Source organism: Mesoplodon bidens (assembly GCF_964165515.1).
Source record: "Mesoplodon bidens genome assembly, chromosome: 19".
In the NCBI taxonomy this organism is placed as follows: Eukaryota; Metazoa; Chordata; class Mammalia; order Artiodactyla; family Ziphiidae; genus Mesoplodon; species Mesoplodon bidens.
In genome coordinates, this window is record NC_138179.1 from 5,351,422 (window position 1) to 5,369,982 (window position 18,561).

General features: G+C 43.2%; 1 protein-coding gene across 5 annotated transcripts in view; it reads right to left on the bottom strand.

The window, feature by feature from the left end:
* Positions 1-1,255: 1,255 nt before the first annotated feature.
* TEX14 (testis expressed 14, intercellular bridge forming factor) overlaps positions 1,256-18,561 on the bottom strand; it is a gene marked incomplete at its 5' end in the record, with an annotated part of 79,758 nt that continues 62,452 nt past the window's right edge. For 2 of the 5 annotated variants that reach the window (XM_081218306.1, XM_081218302.1), the window contains 11 exons: positions 1,256-1,642; positions 2,411-2,462; positions 3,669-3,778; positions 5,707-5,799; positions 9,201-9,300; positions 10,395-10,472; positions 13,309-13,383; positions 14,834-14,930; positions 15,980-16,185; positions 16,781-16,908; positions 17,424-17,486. In XM_081218306.1, the coding sequence (XP_081074432.1) occupies positions 1,570-1,642; positions 2,411-2,462; positions 3,669-3,778; positions 5,707-5,799; positions 9,201-9,300; positions 10,395-10,472; positions 13,309-13,383; positions 14,834-14,930; positions 15,980-16,185; positions 16,781-16,908; positions 17,424-17,486 (1,075 nt within the window). In that variant the 3' untranslated portion in view covers positions 1,256-1,569. The remainder of the gene's footprint in view (positions 1,643-2,410; positions 2,463-3,668; positions 3,779-5,706; positions 5,800-9,200; positions 9,301-10,394; positions 10,473-13,308; positions 13,384-14,833; positions 14,931-15,979; positions 16,186-16,780; positions 16,909-17,423; positions 17,487-18,561) is intronic. The other 3 variants (XM_081218303.1, XM_081218305.1, XM_081218304.1) reach the window with 3 other exon arrangements.

Sequence of the window (18,561 nt, forward strand, 5' to 3'; positions counted from 1 at the left end):
GAAAGTATCAATAGAAAGAATGCATGTAGAAATGGTCCACCTCTAGTTTAGGGTAGACTGATTTACCTACAACTGTTCTAGTCACAGAGACAGATGTGGTCTTGTTAGTAGTTTTGGTGGTGGGAAGCTGATTTGTTCCCATCTGATGGCTAATTTCTCTGTAAAGTTGGAGGTAAGTCATCTGTTAAATGTTGATGGGAAGTGAAGAATAAAAGTTGGAAATAACAGCTGCTGAAGAGTAGGAAAAGCAGCATACTAAAGAAATACAGTGAGAGTGCCATGTGCAGGAAAAGCACCAAGTATATAAAGTACCTGGTACATAAGAGGTACTCCGTAACCAATAAACAATATCTATCAACATTATTATTGTTAACATAGGCCAATATTACATAGTCACCGGCCAGACAGAAGAGTCTACTCTGTAGACAAAGGATTACAAACCACATCAGTGTGAGTCTGTAGCCTTGTAGGACTTGTAGCCTTTATGAATACTAATAGATAATACTGTAACTTCATATCTTACCATTTATCATGATATGTCTGCTATTAGTTCTTACATTTTTATGTATGTTGGTTTTGTCTCACCATATAAAGTTTTTTGAGAGGAAGTACTGCATGTTACTAAGTCTCTGTATCCCTCAAAGTTTCGTATTATTTGTAAAGTAATTTGTCATGGGTTCCTCTGGTTACAGTGGCAAGCAACTGTTTCCTTGCTTTAAAATGGTCAAATAAACTTGTACCTTCCTGTTTTATTTGTGCAGGGTAAAATTTTGGGGAGCTAAGAACTGTATGAGTATGACCGTCCACAATAGGAACTATCCGGTTTTCACAAACAAAAGACCTACTACTTACAGATAAAACGTGAGCTGGCTAGCACCGCACAAGAGGCTAAGTTAGAGAAAATACTGTGATCTTTCTCACCATAGTTTCATTCTTCTAGGACACTAAGGATGTGACGTACAAACTGAAATATACAGAGATGGTGTTGGTTCACCTTAAAGAGTTCAGACTATTTTGGGCTTTTATTCCTACCTACACTTTTATCATGTAAGTCAGTTGTAGCTGGAACGGGAATATGGCAATCCTGGTGAAGAGGAGGGCAATATTTCTGTAATAAAACATGGATGACTGGTGCCAGTTTGTACGATGGGGGGTAGCAGTAGTTATTTACTTGTCAAAACTTCTTTGAGTGGCAGGTCCTCTCCCAACAACTAAAACACAGGAATATATCTTACAGCTGAAACCTAACTGGTATTAAAAGGAAACATTTTATTATGTAACAGGAGTTGAAGTGTTTGAAAATTTATATTAAAAAACCAAACGCCATTCTGGGCACAATGAGAAAGCTTTACAATCAAAACTACCGTTTACTTTTCAGAAATCTGACTGAAAACAAATGGTTAAATGTGCTGCAAACAAACAAGTCGTTCTGTCTATTGTGGCGGCTAAACAAAGTGTGAGCAATGGAACCACTGCCCTAATGGTGACTGAAGCAGACGAGGGAAGAAGGGAGCTCACGAGCAGGACACTCAAACGCAGGCCAGGAGTCCCTCTATGGTCCACTTCCGGTCAGTCTGACAAGTCACTCTGATCCAGCACGATTATCCTGAACAAAAAGGAGTTTCGAGTTGGTGTGATGTTTCTTAAAGACACAAACAACAGCCTCTTTTTATTCAACTGAATTCAAAGGAAAGAAACTTTGATCTTTATAATCAAGCGAGACTATGATAAGCTAGTGTATCGTGGAAATGCAAAGCATTTCGAGAGCAGCATCTTCTGTACTCCCTCCATCTAAAACCGTTCTTGTGGGACCTCCCTGGTGGCGCAGTTGTTAAGAATCCGCCTGCCAATGCAGGGAACACGGGTTCGATCCCTGGTCTGGGAAGATCCCACATGCCGCGGAGCAATTAAGTCCATGCGCCACAACTACTAAGCCTGCGTGCCACAACTACTGAGCACACGTGCCACAACTACTGAAGCCCACGCACTCTAGGCCCTGTGTGCTGTAACTACTGAGCCCGCGTGCTGCAACTACTGAAGCCCGCGTGCCTAGAGCCCGTGCTCCGCAACAAGAGAAGCCACCGCGATGAGAAGCCCGCTCACCGCAATGAAGAGTAGGCCCCGCTCGCTGCAACTAGAGAAAGCCCACGTGCAGCAACAAAGACCCAAGGCAGCCAAAAAAAAAAAAAAAAAACCCAACCCATTCTTGTGCTGTCTACCAATTATGTAATCAAAGTTGGCATTAATTTCCCCTTGTATTTTAATTAACTATAAACATTAGCATTTTTTAAACCTCTGAATTCAAGTCTTTGTCATTAATGTTTATTTAGATACTGGTACATGTTTAAAGTCTATTCATGTTGTCTATAAACAGTGGACTTTGACTTACAGACATCTGACATCTCATTACCTGGATGGTCCGGACCAACCCAGTTGCTTCCAAAAACAGGGTTTCAGTTCCTCTTGATAGGAGGAAGAAAAAACAACTTGATTACTTTGGGTGAGAGCATTCAGAAGTCACATTAGTACTCTCTCTAGTTTAGGGTGGACTATTTTCTCTCCATCAATTGTTTTCTTCTACAGAGATAGAATCTTTCTAAAAACACAGATACTAGGCTTCCACTCCTAACATCCTGCAGTTCCCTGTCATAGCAATGGACACAAATGATGCTAATTTCACAAAGTCCCTGCATTATGTTCTCGGTGAATTGAATACTAGCTGAACGCTCACACACTCTGAGCCTTGTGCCAGTCAGCGTCCTAGAGGAAACAGAATGCATCCCCAGGTCCTTTAATGAAGTGACTACTTACAGAGGTGTTGTCAGAATTAAGGGAACAAACAAGGTATGGCAAAGCATCCAGCGACTAGCAGCAGTGGGAAGCCATTATCACCCCTAAGTCTGAAGAGACTGGGATGCCGGGGGAGAGGTGCGGCAGAACAGTTACTGGAACCCAGTGAGAGCTAGAACTGGGAAGGATGGGCTGCACTATAGAAGCTGTGCTTGTTGAGGGCCATCACTTCCACACAGAGATGAGGTGCTGAGGTAGGCGGTAAGGCAAGTAATATCCCAATTATCTGATCTGCTGGGGTCTCCCCTTGGCCAACAGGAAGCCGGCTGGCCAGGAAGCCCAGCAGATCCAGTTCACCAGGGTCAGCATCCTGGGGCACAAAGCAGGGCAGAAAAAGGAGAAGAATGAGAATGGACTGGGGAAGGGATAAAAGGGAGACCAGATGATCTGAAAGAGATAATGACGCTGACTTCCTGAGTAGGAGGAACTTAAATAGAGGAGGGCATCATTTGTGAATGGCGCCTTAAAGCTCTGTCAAAACAGTTCTGAAATTAAGCTTTGTACTTTTCATATTACTTGTAGACTCCACTTAAATTCCACAATTTATGATTTCTTATCTTTTGAAGACACATTAGAAGGAAAACATCTTTCCAGACAATATGAGCCTGGCTGAAGGCTTGCTTTAGAAATAGAATTGGCTGTTGTTATTGTTTTGTGATAAAGACATAATTGGCATTTAACAGAAAACCTGGGCTGAACTACAAGGGAAAAGTGTAGGAGGATTATGTATGGCATCTGGGAAACATTTCTAAATAACTTTGATGCTCATGGAAGCCCAAGGACTCCAGGCTACATTGTAAATGAACATCCATTCATACCTTCTTCAGAAGTCCCTAAAAAGCTCTCTGATTTCCTTCTCTCTGGCGTGATGCTTTCTTCCCCTTTTCTCTTCTTTTCACCAACTTCTTGATCTTTGGTATTTGTCTCCCTTCAATGACAATGATTTTGGCCATTAAACCATGTGCACAATGGCCAGGGGAACAGGACTGCGCTCCCAAGGAAATAAAATAATAACTAGAGCTAATTGTGCGTTCCCTATGGAAGAGTTCAAGTGCTGTAATGTATATTAACTCATTTAATTCTCATCACAACTATATAAGGTAGTTAAGTGATGAGAAAACTGAGGCACAAAGAAGTTAAATTACATGCCCAGTAAGTCCTAGAGCTGGGATGAACCCAGGAAGCCTGACTCAGACTCTGCTCTCAACCACTAGGCTGTACTGTCCCAAAGGAAAAAAGCATTTCACCTATGTTGTAATTGGTGTCCTTTTTACAACCACATGTATTTTTATTACCTTATCTTCATTTCCTAAAACTCTCAATATCTAACTGCAGTATCTAACAATTGAAGACCACATTTCTCAAACCAGTAAGCAGAAACCAACTCCCCACTCAACTATAAGCTCCCGAAGGGCAGAGACATCCCATCCCTCTGCATCTCCAGCCCCTAGCACAGTGCTCAGCTCACTGACAGTGCTCAACAGATGATGGATGAATCAAACTGACATGGTTTAGGGATTTTTCTTCTGTTTTCATCTGGTGGATATTCAAAATAAAATATGCAAAGTGAGAGAGAAAATAAAGCCAGCTAGGGTGAAAAGGGTTTTTTTTCCTCCTAACCTCTCATCATTAATAGAATCACAGGCTCTAAAGTTGGAGGAGGTTATCTATTACCTCCGTCCAAATGCCCTGGACCAGAGAGTCATGCAGCCTGTGCTTGGGTGGGAGAAGCTGCTGTTAAAGTTAGTGTAGAGGCAGCTGTTTCTCTATCAGATTGCTGTGGCCATTAGAAAGCTTGTGCTTTACTGAATAAAAATCTCTTATTCTGCAGTTTCTAGTCAGTGGCTCTGTCCTTTGGGGCAGAAGAGAGTAAGCTGACTCTCTTCACTTTACAATATTTCAGGTATTTGGGGGCAGCTATCCAATTCTCTGCTCCATTTGCTCTTCTCAGACTGAGCCTTCCCAGCTCCTTCAGCTGTTCTCACATGACAAGGTTTCCAGACTTCTAGCTGTTCTGTGGCCACCCTCTTCTATTTGTTGACTGTCCCTTTTAAAATGTGACACCCCAAAGGAGCCCCACAAGAGTTCTAGAAGTCCTCTAGCTAGCCTGAGACATCACCTTGACCTGGACTGTACATTTCTGTCTGTTCAGCATTAGTGCTGCATTGACCTTTTCAGCAACTGCATCAAACTGAGGTCTCATGGAGTCGCTGTCCATGTCTTCTTCAAGGGGGATTTCTTGAATTCTTACCACATCTCAAAATGCATGCTAAATGCTGGGCGTATAAAAATAAGACATACTTCCCATCTTCAATGAAATTTCAGTTGAGTAGGAGCTTCTGATCAAAAAAATGCTCCATTAGGTCAGATCTCTCACATTCTATACTTTTGGATCTAAATGCTCACTTTTATCTTTCAGAGAAATCTAGCATTGCCACCTGTCAAGACCATTTTGAAGCCACCGTCTATCTACCCATCACATTAGCATTTATCCTTAGATTTGTGTTATCTAAAAACTTGATAAGCATGCCTTTTCTAAATTAACTCGAATGACCGAGGAAAATGTTAAAGGTGACAGGGCCTAGACGCAGCAATCTTAGGGGCCTCTCTCTATACTAGTATCAGTCTGCTAGTCAGTATCTTGAGCACTGTGGGTGGCTGGAGGAAGAGGGGGAGACAGAAGTCGGGGCTGGCTTCTCTAGAGCAATGTAACGCCATCACCAAACGTTCTTCCTCCAAGGAGTCCATGTACTTTCTAAGAAACTAAAATCTACCTTTTTCAAAAAAACTGAACTAAAATCTAGTCCCCCTTCCTGAAAAAGAAAAAAAAATGATCCCCTGATGGAGAACAATAACCTTGCCGAGCACTTGGGGAGACCCTGTGGCTCCGTGCTGTCCTCAGGTGGCTGCAGCCATCTTTCCAGGTCCTCATCAAGCGTAGAGTGAGCTCTGTCCAAGGGCAAGTGAAGAGAATTGAGACAGCCATCATTCCCCTTCTCCCTTGACAAGGAGGCATAGCACTCTAGAGCAGGAAAGGACCTTCGAACTCCTGCTTTCACTATACACATGAGAAAACGAGAGCTCAGTGAGACTGTACCTGGAGTTGTAGTGGCCACTTAGATCCGGTTTACATGTGCACCAGAGCCCTCCTTTAGCCTCTTGACAAAAAAGCCCAAAGTGTGATATTAGACACTGTCCCAATTCTAGGTCATTACATCAATTTCCACCTGAGGCTAGAAATGCACACTCATTCCCACAAGTGTTTCAGATTAAGAACTGCCTCTGAGGCTACTGGATGCAGAGAATGTGTTTTCAGAAGGCCGGAAAAGTCCCAACCATCTGAAAAAATATCTTCCACTCTGGCTTGGTGCCAAGGACTGAGATGACTGAGCATCTGTGGGCATCTACCTGTGTCTAGCATAGCCAGCCCTTTTGAAAACGGAAGAGATAATAGTAGCTAACTTTTGATAATGTGCAAAGCACTTTATATTTGTATAACCAAATGTAACTTGGCCTTCTTGAGCTACTTTTCTTTTGCCTTAAATAATGGCTAGATATTTACCGAAGGTGTTTTGGGGAGATGGAATGAATGGAGTTACATCATACATTATAGACAAAAGGTTTATACAACTTTAAAAAGTTTACCTTCCTCCTCCTTTGCCTTTGTCTTGTCTCACCCCCCCACCCCGCAAAAAAAAACCTCTCCCCACTTCCTCTCAGGTCCCAGGGCTCTAGTCTCCTCACTTCCTGTCCAGGTCTCTCTCTTTTCCTTCCTTGTGGAGAATAGTTTAGCCCTTGAAGAGTGTGACAGAAACTGGATTCACCACCCAAAAGTTATTCATAACACTCTCCTCCCTTACCTTCCTCTTCTATAGCAGCTGAAAGCTAAAAACTAATTTCCAGTCTCCCTGGCAACCAAGGGTGGCCACGTGTCACATCTGGCCAAGGAGATCTAAGTAGGCATCTGCTGAGAAGGGCTTCTAGGAAAGCTTTTGCTTTCCAGATAAAAAGACATAAAGTTGGCTAGACTATTCCTTTGCCCCACCCACTTATTTCTGCCTGGAGTATGGATAGCAGCCACCTTGTCCAGGAGTTGACAAGCCTGAAAACAAAAGCCAACATGCTATGTCTGGTAGAGCAGAAAGATCAAAAGAGCCTAAGTCCCTGGTAGCATCATTGAGCTGCTACACCAGCCATGCCCTGCCAACCTCTGGGCTTCATGTCATGTGAGACAAACTCATTTAAACACGATGGTGGGGTTTTCTAACGTTTGCAGCTGAAAACATTCTGCAGGGCTTCCCCAAGGATTTGCTGGTCCAGGATGAGGATGAGGCAAGTGGTGTAAGTGTAGATTCATAGCCTCTCTTTCTTTAAAACGTAAATATTTTGTTCATCATGGATATTTTTTGCATTAGTATGGATTTTTTAAAATATGGCATCAAAATAGTACTTTTCTTGACTTCTGAGTTTTTGGTCCCTCCTTCAACTTTGTGCCCAAGGAGTGTGTTACACTCACCTCCTTCTAGTCCTGGCCCTGAATGAGCAAGAAATGTGAGGAGGCAAAGGAGGTGATCTGAAGTGGTTCACCTTACAACACAGGTCAAAGGAGAGCTCCAAGTCAAGAATGGAGTTGGCTTTCTTGAGGCAAACTTGTGTTTTCAGACTGAATTGTCCGGATGATTGCCTCCATCTTCTCTTATTTGGCTAGAAAGATCTAAACATTCTCTTTAACTAAAATGTTTTGAAAGAAACTGAAACCGATGTTTGCCTCACAAAATGAAATAAAGGGCTTCCCTGGTGGCACAGTGGTTGAGAGTCGTCCGCCTGCCGATGCAGGGGACACAGGTTCGTGCCCCAGTCTGGGAAGATCCCACATGCCGCAGAGCGGCTGGGCCCGTGAGCCATGGCCGCTGAGCCTGCGCGTCCAGAGCCTGTGCTCCGCAGCGGGAGAGGCCGCAGCAGGGAGAGGCCCTCGTACCGCAAAAAAAAAAAAAAAAAAAAAAGAACAGATGTATATGTATGACTGATTCACTTTGTTATAAAGCAGAAACTAATTAAAAAAAATTAAAAAAAAAAAGAAGTAAAGACAAAAACAACAGACAACAACTTTACAAGAAAAAAACAAATAATCCTATTTAAAAATGGGCAAAGGACTAGGATATTTCTCCAAAGAAGATATACAAATGGCCTTCTGCATGTGAAAAGATGCCCAACATCGCTAATCATTAGGGAAATGCAAATCAAAACCAAAATGAGATATCAACTCGCACCTATTAGGATGCTACTATCAAAAAAACAGAAACACCACCACCCTGGTGGTCCAGTGGTTAAAACTCCGCGCTTCCACTGCAGGGGGCGCGGGTTCGATCCCTGGTCGGGGAACTAAGATACCGCATGCCACTTGGCACAGACAAAAAAAAACCCAAAACAGAAAATAACAAGTATTGGCAAGGATCTGTAGAAAGTGGAACCCTTGTGCACTCTTTGTGGGAATGTAAAATGGTGCAGCTGCTGTGGAAAACAGGATGGCATTTCCTCAAAAAAATAAAAATAGATTTACCATATGATCCAGCAATACCACTCTGGGTATATATCCAAAAGAATGAAAGCAGGGTGTGTTGAAGAGCTATCTGCGCACTCACACTCAGAGCAGCATTACAGTAGTCAAAAGGTGGGAGCAACCTAGTGTCCACTAACAGATGAATGGATAAACAAAATGTGATACACACACACACACGATGGATTTCAGCCTTAAGAAGAAAGGAAATTCTGATGCATGCTACATGGATGAACCCTGAAGACATTATGCTGAGTGAAATAAGCCAGTGACAAAACAACAAACACCGGAGGGAGATGCAAGAGGGAAGGGATATGGGGGATATATGTATACGTATAGCTGCTACACTTTGTTATACAGCAGAAACTAACATACCATTGTAAAGCAATTATACTCCAATAAAGATGTTCAAAAAAAAAAAGGAATAATGAAACTCAGAGAAACAGAGAGTAGAACTGTGGCTGCTGGGGACTGAGGGGAGGGGGAAATGGGGAGTTGTTGTTTAATGGGTATAGAGTTTCAGTTTTGCAAGATGAAAACGTTCTGGAGATCAGTTGCACAACAATGTGAATATACGTAGCACTACTGAACTGTACACTTAAAAATTTTGTGTTATATGTATTTTATCACAATTAAGGACTTTAAAAAAAAATACCTTTTAGGAATAGGGGCTATGAGGATAGTATGACAAAAGACCATTACTTCCTTATTTGTCAATATCAGAAGAAAAACTAATATAAACACTATAGTTTTTTCAAACACTTTAAAAAAAAAATCCAGCTTTTTCTGTTACCTCTCTGTATCCTCTTCTAGATCCTGAGTTTCTCTGGTCCAAAGCATACTGCTGTCTTCTTTATTACTGTTAGTTTCTTGTTCTTCTAAATGCCTTTGATCTAAAAACAATTGAAAGACTTAACTTTAGAACAAAAAAAATTTTGAGAAAACCTGCCTTAAAATGGAGTGCAGGACTTCCCTGGTGGCGCAGTGGTTAAGAATCTGCCTGTCAATGCAGGGGACATGGGTTCGATCCCTGGTCTGGGAAGATCCCACATGCCGTGGAGCAGCTAGGCCTGTGCGCCACAACTACTGAGCCTGTGGTCTAAAGCCCGCAAGCCACAACTACTGAGCCCACGCACCGCAACTACTAAAGCCCGTGCGCCTAGAGCCTGTGCTCTGCAACAAGAGAAGCCACCGCAGTGAGAAGCCCACACATCACAATGAAAAGTAGCCCCCCCCCCTGCTCGCTGCTACTAGAGAAAGTCCGTGTGCAGCAACGCAGACCCAACGCAGCCAAAAAAAAAAAAATGGAGTGCAAAAAATTAAGGCTAATCAGTGGACCCTGAAGTCTGCAATGCACAAGTTCCCCTCTTCCCAGAAGAGCAGGGGGCCAGGTGGCAATCTGCAGGGCGCCTGTATCCACAGCAGCTGCTTCTGAGGTCTGGGGAGCTCTTTGCCAGGTGAAACGGCAGGAAGTCTTGCCGGTGCCAAGGCTCGAGAGAGAAAGAGGAAAGCAATGGCACATAAAAGAGGAGGCAAGAGTCCCTGAAAACAAATTGTACAGATTTATTCTGGGGGGCCACCCTCTTCCCACTTGTTAGATGTTTCCAGATTGGAGCCAGGGAAGGAATCTGGGTGGGGAAGGGTAGTGCCCTTTAATGTATGCCAGGCATTTTACATATGCTATCTCATTTCATCCTGCCAGCAGTCCTATGAAGGGAAGGAGACCTAACATTTGTTAAGTATCTTACAACGCCCCAGGCGCTATGCCTGAAGATCATTAGGTAGGAGTTATCGTTCTCATTTTACAGATGAGGATAACTGAAGCTGAGAGACGTTCAACAGTTTGTCATACCAAAGTAAGTAGTGGCGTCAGAATTGAGGTGGAGTGTGCCTGGCCTCGAGGTCCACACTCACCCAAATGTACCACTGTGCTTCCAAGGACAGTTACAGCAGAATCTGATGAGAAGGCACGGGGGATGTGGCTTACCACTGGCAGCGACGCCCAGGTGGCCTGCTGTGCTCTCACCCGACGCTGTGCAGGAGGTCTGCTGCTGCTTCAGGTGCTCTATCACAACACAGGGCAGAAAGCAACTTAGTCCTTCTTTCGCAAGTCACATCATCCTCTAGGGCAGTGGTCCTCCAACAGTACTCCTCAGACCAGCAGCCTCAGTACAACCTGAGAACTTGTTAGGTATGCAAATTCTCAGGCCACATCTCAGACTCACTGCATCAGAAACTCTGGGGGTGGGGCTGGTGTAGCAAGCCCTCCAGGCGCTTCTGATGCCTGATGAAGTTTGAGAACCACTGCCTTAGGCATCCAATCCCATATAACACTAAAAATAAATGTAAAAATAACGATGACGATAGGTAACACTTGCAGAGCTCTAAGTGGCAGGTACTATTTCTAATTTGCATACATTAATTCCAGATGAATCTTCACAATACCCTATGAGATTGATCACATCATTGTTATTCCTGTTTAACAGATGAGGAAATTAAGGTAAAGAAAGGTTAAGGAGGGACTTCCCTGGGGGTCCAGTGGGTAAGACTCCACGCTCCCAATGCAGGGGGCCTGGGTTCAACCCCTGGTCAGTAAAACTAGATCCTGCATGCATGCCGCAACAAGGATCCCGCGTGCCACAATGAAGACCCGGGGCAGCCAAGATAAATATTTTTTTTTAAAAAAGGAAGAGGCTAAGGAACTTGCCTAGAATCACACAGATACTAAGAGGTGTGACTGGAATTTGAATTCAGGCAGTCGAGCTCTAAGGCTTATGCTCTTAATCTCTATTTTATAGACTCTCTCAAAAAGTGGGTAAATTCAGAGTAGTCCAAATCTTTCCCTATCTCTATTGGCCTAAATTACACATTTTTTATCTGGTCTGTAGAGAGACAAAAGGCAAAGAGAATAAAATTTCCAGTTCCTAATGAATTGATCATTAGACTAAGACAAGCGTCTGCTAAACTCAGTACATTGCTTCACGTGTGTTAGGTGCTCAGTTTCCTCAAAGTGCTCCCCAGAGCCCATCAGAGAGACAGCTGGGAGGCAGCACAGACGGGACCCCTGGGCTCACCGGCACGGCCCTGTTGTGTGCAGGCACAGGTCCTTCCCTTCTAGCAGGTCAGGAAGCAAGTCCTCCCTGGCAGCCCCTGGGCATCAGGGGGTCCCATAAGGTCATTTAATATAATCTGAAATTTTAAAATCCATTTTTATCTTTGTTAGAGGTAGTCCCTTGTTGATCTTACAAGATTCTAAAGGACCCTCCCCTTTAGGCCCTGGACGGAAGCCTGGACTTGTGGATGTGTGCCCTTCAAAAGAGTAGGTGTCAGCTCCAGGTCACTCTCCAAAGCTCTCCTGAGAGGAAACGACGAGAGTGATGATAAACAATAATCAGGTAGGCACACCCGTTATTAGGAGAAACTACTCAGGTGCCCTCTGCCCTTTATCTTTCTGGAAAATTACTGACCCATCTCAAAGTACAAGACATCGCCTAGAAACCTGGCCCAGATAATTCCCATAAGCGAAATGAGGAAGAGTTTCTGCAGAGCACACTGGGGTACAGCAGTGCCAAGAGGCCGGCTGCAGAAGCCTGGTGACAGCCGCTGAGATGGGGGGGGGGGGGTGGTCCACACTGTGACTGCAGAGAGAGGAGAGCAGGATCCAGAAGAAAAGTATCGCTAAAGTCTAACTGCAAAGGAACCTACAAGTGCTGTTCTAAGCCGGGACCAAAAAACAGACGGCACTGAGAATCTACCTGAGCAGGACACGAGGGGCTGACCTCTACTCTCACAGGCAGTAGTTCCATGAGTATGTGAAGGAGAGCAACTGGAGAGGAGGAATTTGCAGGGACTCCCTAGGGGGTTCCAGGGGAGGCAAGCTGGTGCGGGGGTGGGAGCTCTAAGAGCCAACAACCCTGTGACCTGCACAACCCTGTGGCACTGGGCGAGGGGTGTGGTGAGGCAAGAAGGGCTACAGAAAAGAAAGAAACCAAGGGAGGCTTTGGCAGCTCTGACCGGCTCCACCCAAGTGTGTAAGGCCAACAGCCAGGGGCTGGGGTTGGGTAGCCTAGACCATATCTGTCCATTGAGTCATTCAACTCCCTCTTCCTGTTGAGACACAAAACCTCAGAGACCCTGAAAATCAAGAGATGCCCCTCAGGAAACTCCCTACTGTTCCCATACCAAGAACTGTACCATCAGAGGTCTGATGAGATGTGCCCTCTGAAAGTGAGGGGCTGGTCAGCCAGGCTGTCAAGAAGAGGGCAGTCAGTCCTCCCTGGATAAGCAAACCCCCTGCCCCAAATGTGTCTATCACCATGCTCCATTTACTTTCAGCATCAGCTCAGCTGGGCAGGCCAGCTGATCAGCTGCAACTAAAATTGAGCAGGTATCCCTCAATCTCTGCCTGAAATGGAAAATTCTGGTCTCATTAGGTCTTGTGACACTGACTTCCCTGCCCTCAGGAAAGGGATTCATCCACAATGCCAATACCTTTAATATCTCCTGCTAATGGCAAAACAGAAAGCATGGGGTGTTTTGGCCCGAGTTGCCAGACTTCAGTATGGCTAGTTTGGTTCAAAAAGGAGATAAGAATTCTTTTAATAAAACAAGTTCATCATAATAAACCACTTGAGTGTTGTTATTTCCTCTTAGAATCATTACCGTAGACCCTTTAAGTAACAAAATGACAACAGACCCAGACCAATTATCCTGGCCAGGCTTCAGTAGTAGTCTGAGGCCCATTTCATTGGAAAACTGGCTCTTCCAGAATTCTGTACATTCAGTCAAACCTTTATAGGGCCTTCGGTACTAGTGCTCTCACCTGAGACAAAGAACCATATGTGGTCAGTGACCGTAAGAAGCAGGGCCATGGAGTATATTCTGTATTGAGCATGCCTTACCAATTTCGTCAAGCAGCTCCTGAGATGGTGGTGGTAGCTCATCAATGTGATGTTGCCAGATGGTTTCTACTAGTTCTTAAAAAAGATAAAGGAGAAAGTGACTTACTGCCTTCCTAGACCTGAACTAGGTTTTCGAGGCTTCGACGTGGATTTGACTTAGGATTTCTCAATGATGAAACGAGCTAAGACGGGGAGAAAACCTCTTATATTAACGGTCCTTATTGAGACTTCATATGTGAAAGGCTTTACTCTCCCTTTTACTCTAAACCCTTTCCTACATCACACCTCACCTCAGTACCACTTGATCTGTGCCCCTCCCCAAGGATATTTGAGGTAGGTGAGGTATAAATTCTTACTAAGAGGCTGGGGGTCCATTTTGGACCAAGAGTGCTGGAGGGATATAGAAGCTCTAGACCTGTCAAAATGAAAAAAAGTGGGAGGCCTTTCTAGGGATATAGAAGCTCTAGACCTGTCAAAATGAAAAAAAGTGGGAGGCCTTTCTCTATAGATTATCAGGCCAGGGGATATGGGAGACCATACTTTGGGCCTTCACTTAAGGGCTCAATTATAACATTAACCAAAACCCCTCAGCATAGTTCACAATATCTCTATCCCCCTGAGGGAAATTCTAAGAGTTGTACCAAAGACACAAGACAATAAGATTAATGGAGCAAAGGCAATTACATCTCAAGAGCTGTTAACGCTCTCATACCCTTTGATCTGGAAATTGTCTTCTAAGACTCTATCCTAAGGAAAAGATCAGAGGTTCAGATAAAGATTTCTGTACAAAGAGCAAAAGTTGGAAAACAACATAAGTCTTCAACATAAGGGCATGGTTAAGCAATGTAAGTAGAATGGACTACTATGCAGCCATCACATATATTTATGAATAATTTTTACTGACAAGTGGAAATCCTAAAATATATCATCAAAGAAAAAGAAGCAGGCCAGAGTTGATACACTATATGATCTCAACTATGCTAAAAAAAAGAATATATATATATATATATATATATACAGTCCCCAAATATATATATATATATATATATATATATAGGGGTATATTTCTAAAAATATAAAAAAGATATGCACCAAAATACTACAAGAGGTTAAAAAATCATGGTAGAGGGACTTCCCTGGCAGTCCAGTGGTTAAGACTTCGCCTTCTAATGCAGGGGGTGCAGGTTCAATCCCTGGTTGGGGAGCTAAGATCCCACATGCCTCGTGGCCAAAAAACCAAAACATAAAACAGAAGCCATATTGTAACAAATTCAATAAAGACTTTAAAAATGGTCCACATCAAAAAAAACTTAAAAAAAAATAATAATGGTAGAATGGTCACAGTTTTCTCTTTTAAGCTCGTCTGTATTCTCTAAGTTTTCTATAATGAGTATGTTTTACTTTTATAGTCAGGGGAAATTAGCACTTTTGTTTGAATCTACTATAGCCATCAAAGAAGAGATGAAGTCTCCCTTAAATTGGTTTACTATTATGAACTTGTATTTTAATATTAAACACAGGGTACCTTTTGGCAGGCTCCTCCTCTGAGTGGCAGGGGATGATGTGTCAGGTGTCTTAGCAATGCTGGAGGAACCAGCCCCAGTAAATGTAGGCAATCTTTTCTACAAGTAAGACATAAACATGGTAACTGACATGTGTATTAAGCTAAAAAGGCCCGTTAAGCTCAATCATTTCCAAGATTAATCTTGTGTATCACTGATGGAAGAAGCTACTTGTTTTGTTGACTGAGTCAAACATTCAAATGTTATCTCCTCTTGGAAGCCTCCCCGCCCCTCTTTGCCTCCACAGCACTCAGTTTTTACCTCTGTGTTACATTCTGCCAGTCTTTCTCAATAGGCAGTGAGCTCCTTCAGGGCGTGGACTTTCCTATTCACTTCTGGATGCCTAGAAAAGGGCCTGGCATAGTGCCTGGCACTTAGAACCTGCCCCATTAACAGTTTGTTGAACAAGAGCATAAAGTTCTTTATTTCCCTACTTCAGAGTGAGACCTTTTGTGAGTCAAACGCCCAGAGAAGATGACAGTCGATTTTTCATTGAGGGCCAAACAAGTAAATCAATCTGCCTACAGAAAGGTCAGTCAACAGGTGTTTAATGAGCAGAACCAAGTAAGGAACTTTCAGTTTTCTTGAAGAGACTACACATATGAAGTATGAGGGAGAGAGAGAAAGGAAACCAACCAACAAACAGCACGGGGAGGGGAAGGAAGCGAGGAGAAGGTACCACTAAGTGTTTTTACTGCAGATTATTGGTTTAGGAGTTCAGAGAAGGTAGAGGTCAATCGAAACTCTCAGAGAACTAACCAGAGGAGGCGTCAAGAAGGAAGCAGAACTCGAGCCTCCTCTTAGTACGTAAGGTATGGTTAGGTACCGAAAGAACAATGCAGATGAACAATGCATCATAAGCTATATCGCAGCGGACGGATCTTTCGAGAAATCGACAAACATTACCTCTGAGGGAAAAAAAAGGGCACAAAAACCCAGGATCCATTCTACAATACAGACTCAGAGAGGAGCCCCAGGGAAGCCTGGAGAGGATCCAGCTTATTTCTTGCTTTCTTTGTAAAACAGATATGGAGAAATCTTGGCCTTTTGCATCACTGACGCCTTTGGACTCACTCCAAGAGTGTGCAACGCAGAGTCGGTATACTTACGAGATTAGTCAGTCTTGAAGGAAGAGTTTCAGAGGAAGTAAGAAGGGAATCTAGGCTCTCTGCGTTCTCTCGGACAGTTGTAAATTTATCAGACGAAGTTTGAATAGATTCTTGACTGTTCCAGAATGAGGTAGACCCTGTTTTAACCTGAAATGTGATACTTTCAAGACAGTTCTTATACTGACTAGCAGCTGAAGAAATTGACCCTGTTGTAGAAAAGAGGGCAGTTAGTGTCTGAATCCTTTACATTATTTAAAAACAACAAAAAGAAGCCCCCACAAAACTCTATACCTGGAACAGGGATTTTCCAAATTGTCAATAACTGAAATAATCACTGATCACTGATGATAGTCTCTAAACTTGGGAGAGACTAAAGGGAGATTATCTGAACCACAAATATACTGGAAAAAAGGACACTAGAGAGAGGATATTTGATGCTGGCTGTATGCAGTTGCAGGACCCAGAACTATGTATGTTTAAGCACAAGGTCCTGTTTTAAGTTACAAACTCCAGAGAATCCAATGTATTTGCACTAAATTCAACAGTGCTTCAAGTACAAAGTAGACTCTGCATTTGCATGTCTCCATTGCTAGAGTTTAAAAATCTCCTTATAGCTGGTTAATCACCACCACCACAGCTACCTGGCCGCCCATGGGATTATCCCCTTCAGCTCTGCCCTAAAGAAACCCCTCTGTACTGTGAGAAAACACTGTGGATCTGCTCCTGCAGCCTGGCTTCCCATAGCCAGCGGGGCAGGGGCTGTTAGTCCCTTTCCCAGAACATCCCCCTGCTAGTTATTACCTGGGCTGAGCGGAGTGCTGACACTAGTAGGTGCGTGGTTTATTTTGGGTGTTTTGCATGAGACTTCCTTAAAAGAACCGTCTTGTTCATAGGAGATACTAGACAGGTCTTGAATGTCTGTCAATGACCTAAAGAATTAAAAGCACAGAGTAATTGGGAGATGTTTACAAAAACCAAACACTATATTCCTAAGAGGTACTTTTTAAAGATGCTCTTCACAAAAATCTTTATTTGGCAAGTGGCCAAAATCAGAGAGTATCTTAGAATATCCATAAGATATCTATAAGATATGTAAGATATCTTAAAGAGAATATTAGAGAATATCTTGAAAAGAGATACTAACTTTAAACATACCTCAACAGCTAAAAATAAATTCCATAGGTGAAAGTCTATTTACGTGGCAAACAGATTTAATCTACCTCAAGTATAAACTTCTATTCTTCTTATCACCGTATTTCCTTGATTAAGATGCTATTAATTTAGATCACTCATCACAACAGTTTTTTGGTGAAAGAAGAAACAGGCTCGCATTAAGTGTATACATAAAAATGGGAAGAACACAGACTCTTACAAACAAGGAAATACTATTCCCCTAAAACCAAGACTTTGCACAGAATCCTTAGGCAATTTTTGGTGGCCATACGTGTCTTTCTCTTTCATTTCCTTTGGTGACTCCTTTAATGTCTCCTCTTGTTCGTCTTCAGTACTGTAAGAGAGGAAGTGAGAAAATCATATAAATCCCCTGTCAGCAGAGTGCAATAATGTGGTACAAGGCACCGGTTACTGGCCCAGTGTCAGAGGCAGCTGGAAGGGCACTAAGCTCAAAGTGGAAAGTGAGGGTTCTGATCCTGCCTCTGTTACTGACTAGCCACATGTCCTCAGGGATGTCTGGGCCTCTGTTTCCTCTTCAGAGGCTGAATAAATACTCTCTAAGGGTCAGCCCATCTGAAATCAGCCAACGATGCTACTGGCTGAGCAAGCTCCTGAGGAAATCAACGGAGCATGGGAACTTTGCTATGGATGGATGCTGGAGCAAAGGGCACAGCCACGGGGCCTTACCAACTGTGAAACAGCTTCTTGGCATGGAGTATCAGGGGAGGCCAAGAGAGGCTTGTGCCAAAAAATGGCCAGAAAAGAATTCTGAAGACAAACTTGACCTGCTTCTACTTTAACCACTATTTAAGATTCATTTTCAATATTCAAACACAAACTATAAGCCAGATCCCATGCTAAATCCTTCCAAATGTTTCCACATTTTTAATCTTTGCACAATCCTGTGAGACCAATGGTATACAGGAAAGAGCATGGATTTTGGACTGAGTTGTGGCTATTAATTCTGTTCACTAAATATTTGTCTCTGCTGCTGAGCACAATGTAGGACAGTACTTTTTGGCCCTACTTTACATAAATGGCCATATGACTTGTTTTAACCCGTGAAATGCAAATGAAAGTGATGTGATTCAGTTTGGGGCAGAAACTTTAAGAGCCTCTAGTGCACAAATCACCATGTTCCCTTTTTTCCTGCCCCAGTAAGAAAGGAAGCACAAACACGGAGTCACCCTCAGTGTGGATTTCTGAGAAAAGGTAGTATAGCACAGAACACTCCTGGTGATGGACATGGAGCATGAGCACAAAATAAGTTTCTGTTGTTTTAAGCCACTAATATCTGGGGGTTGTGTGTTACATAACATAATCCAGCCTATCCTAATGATATAGCTACTTACTAACTGTACAACCTAAGGAAAAAGCCCTCTGCTTTCTGTATTGGCAAAATGAGAGGG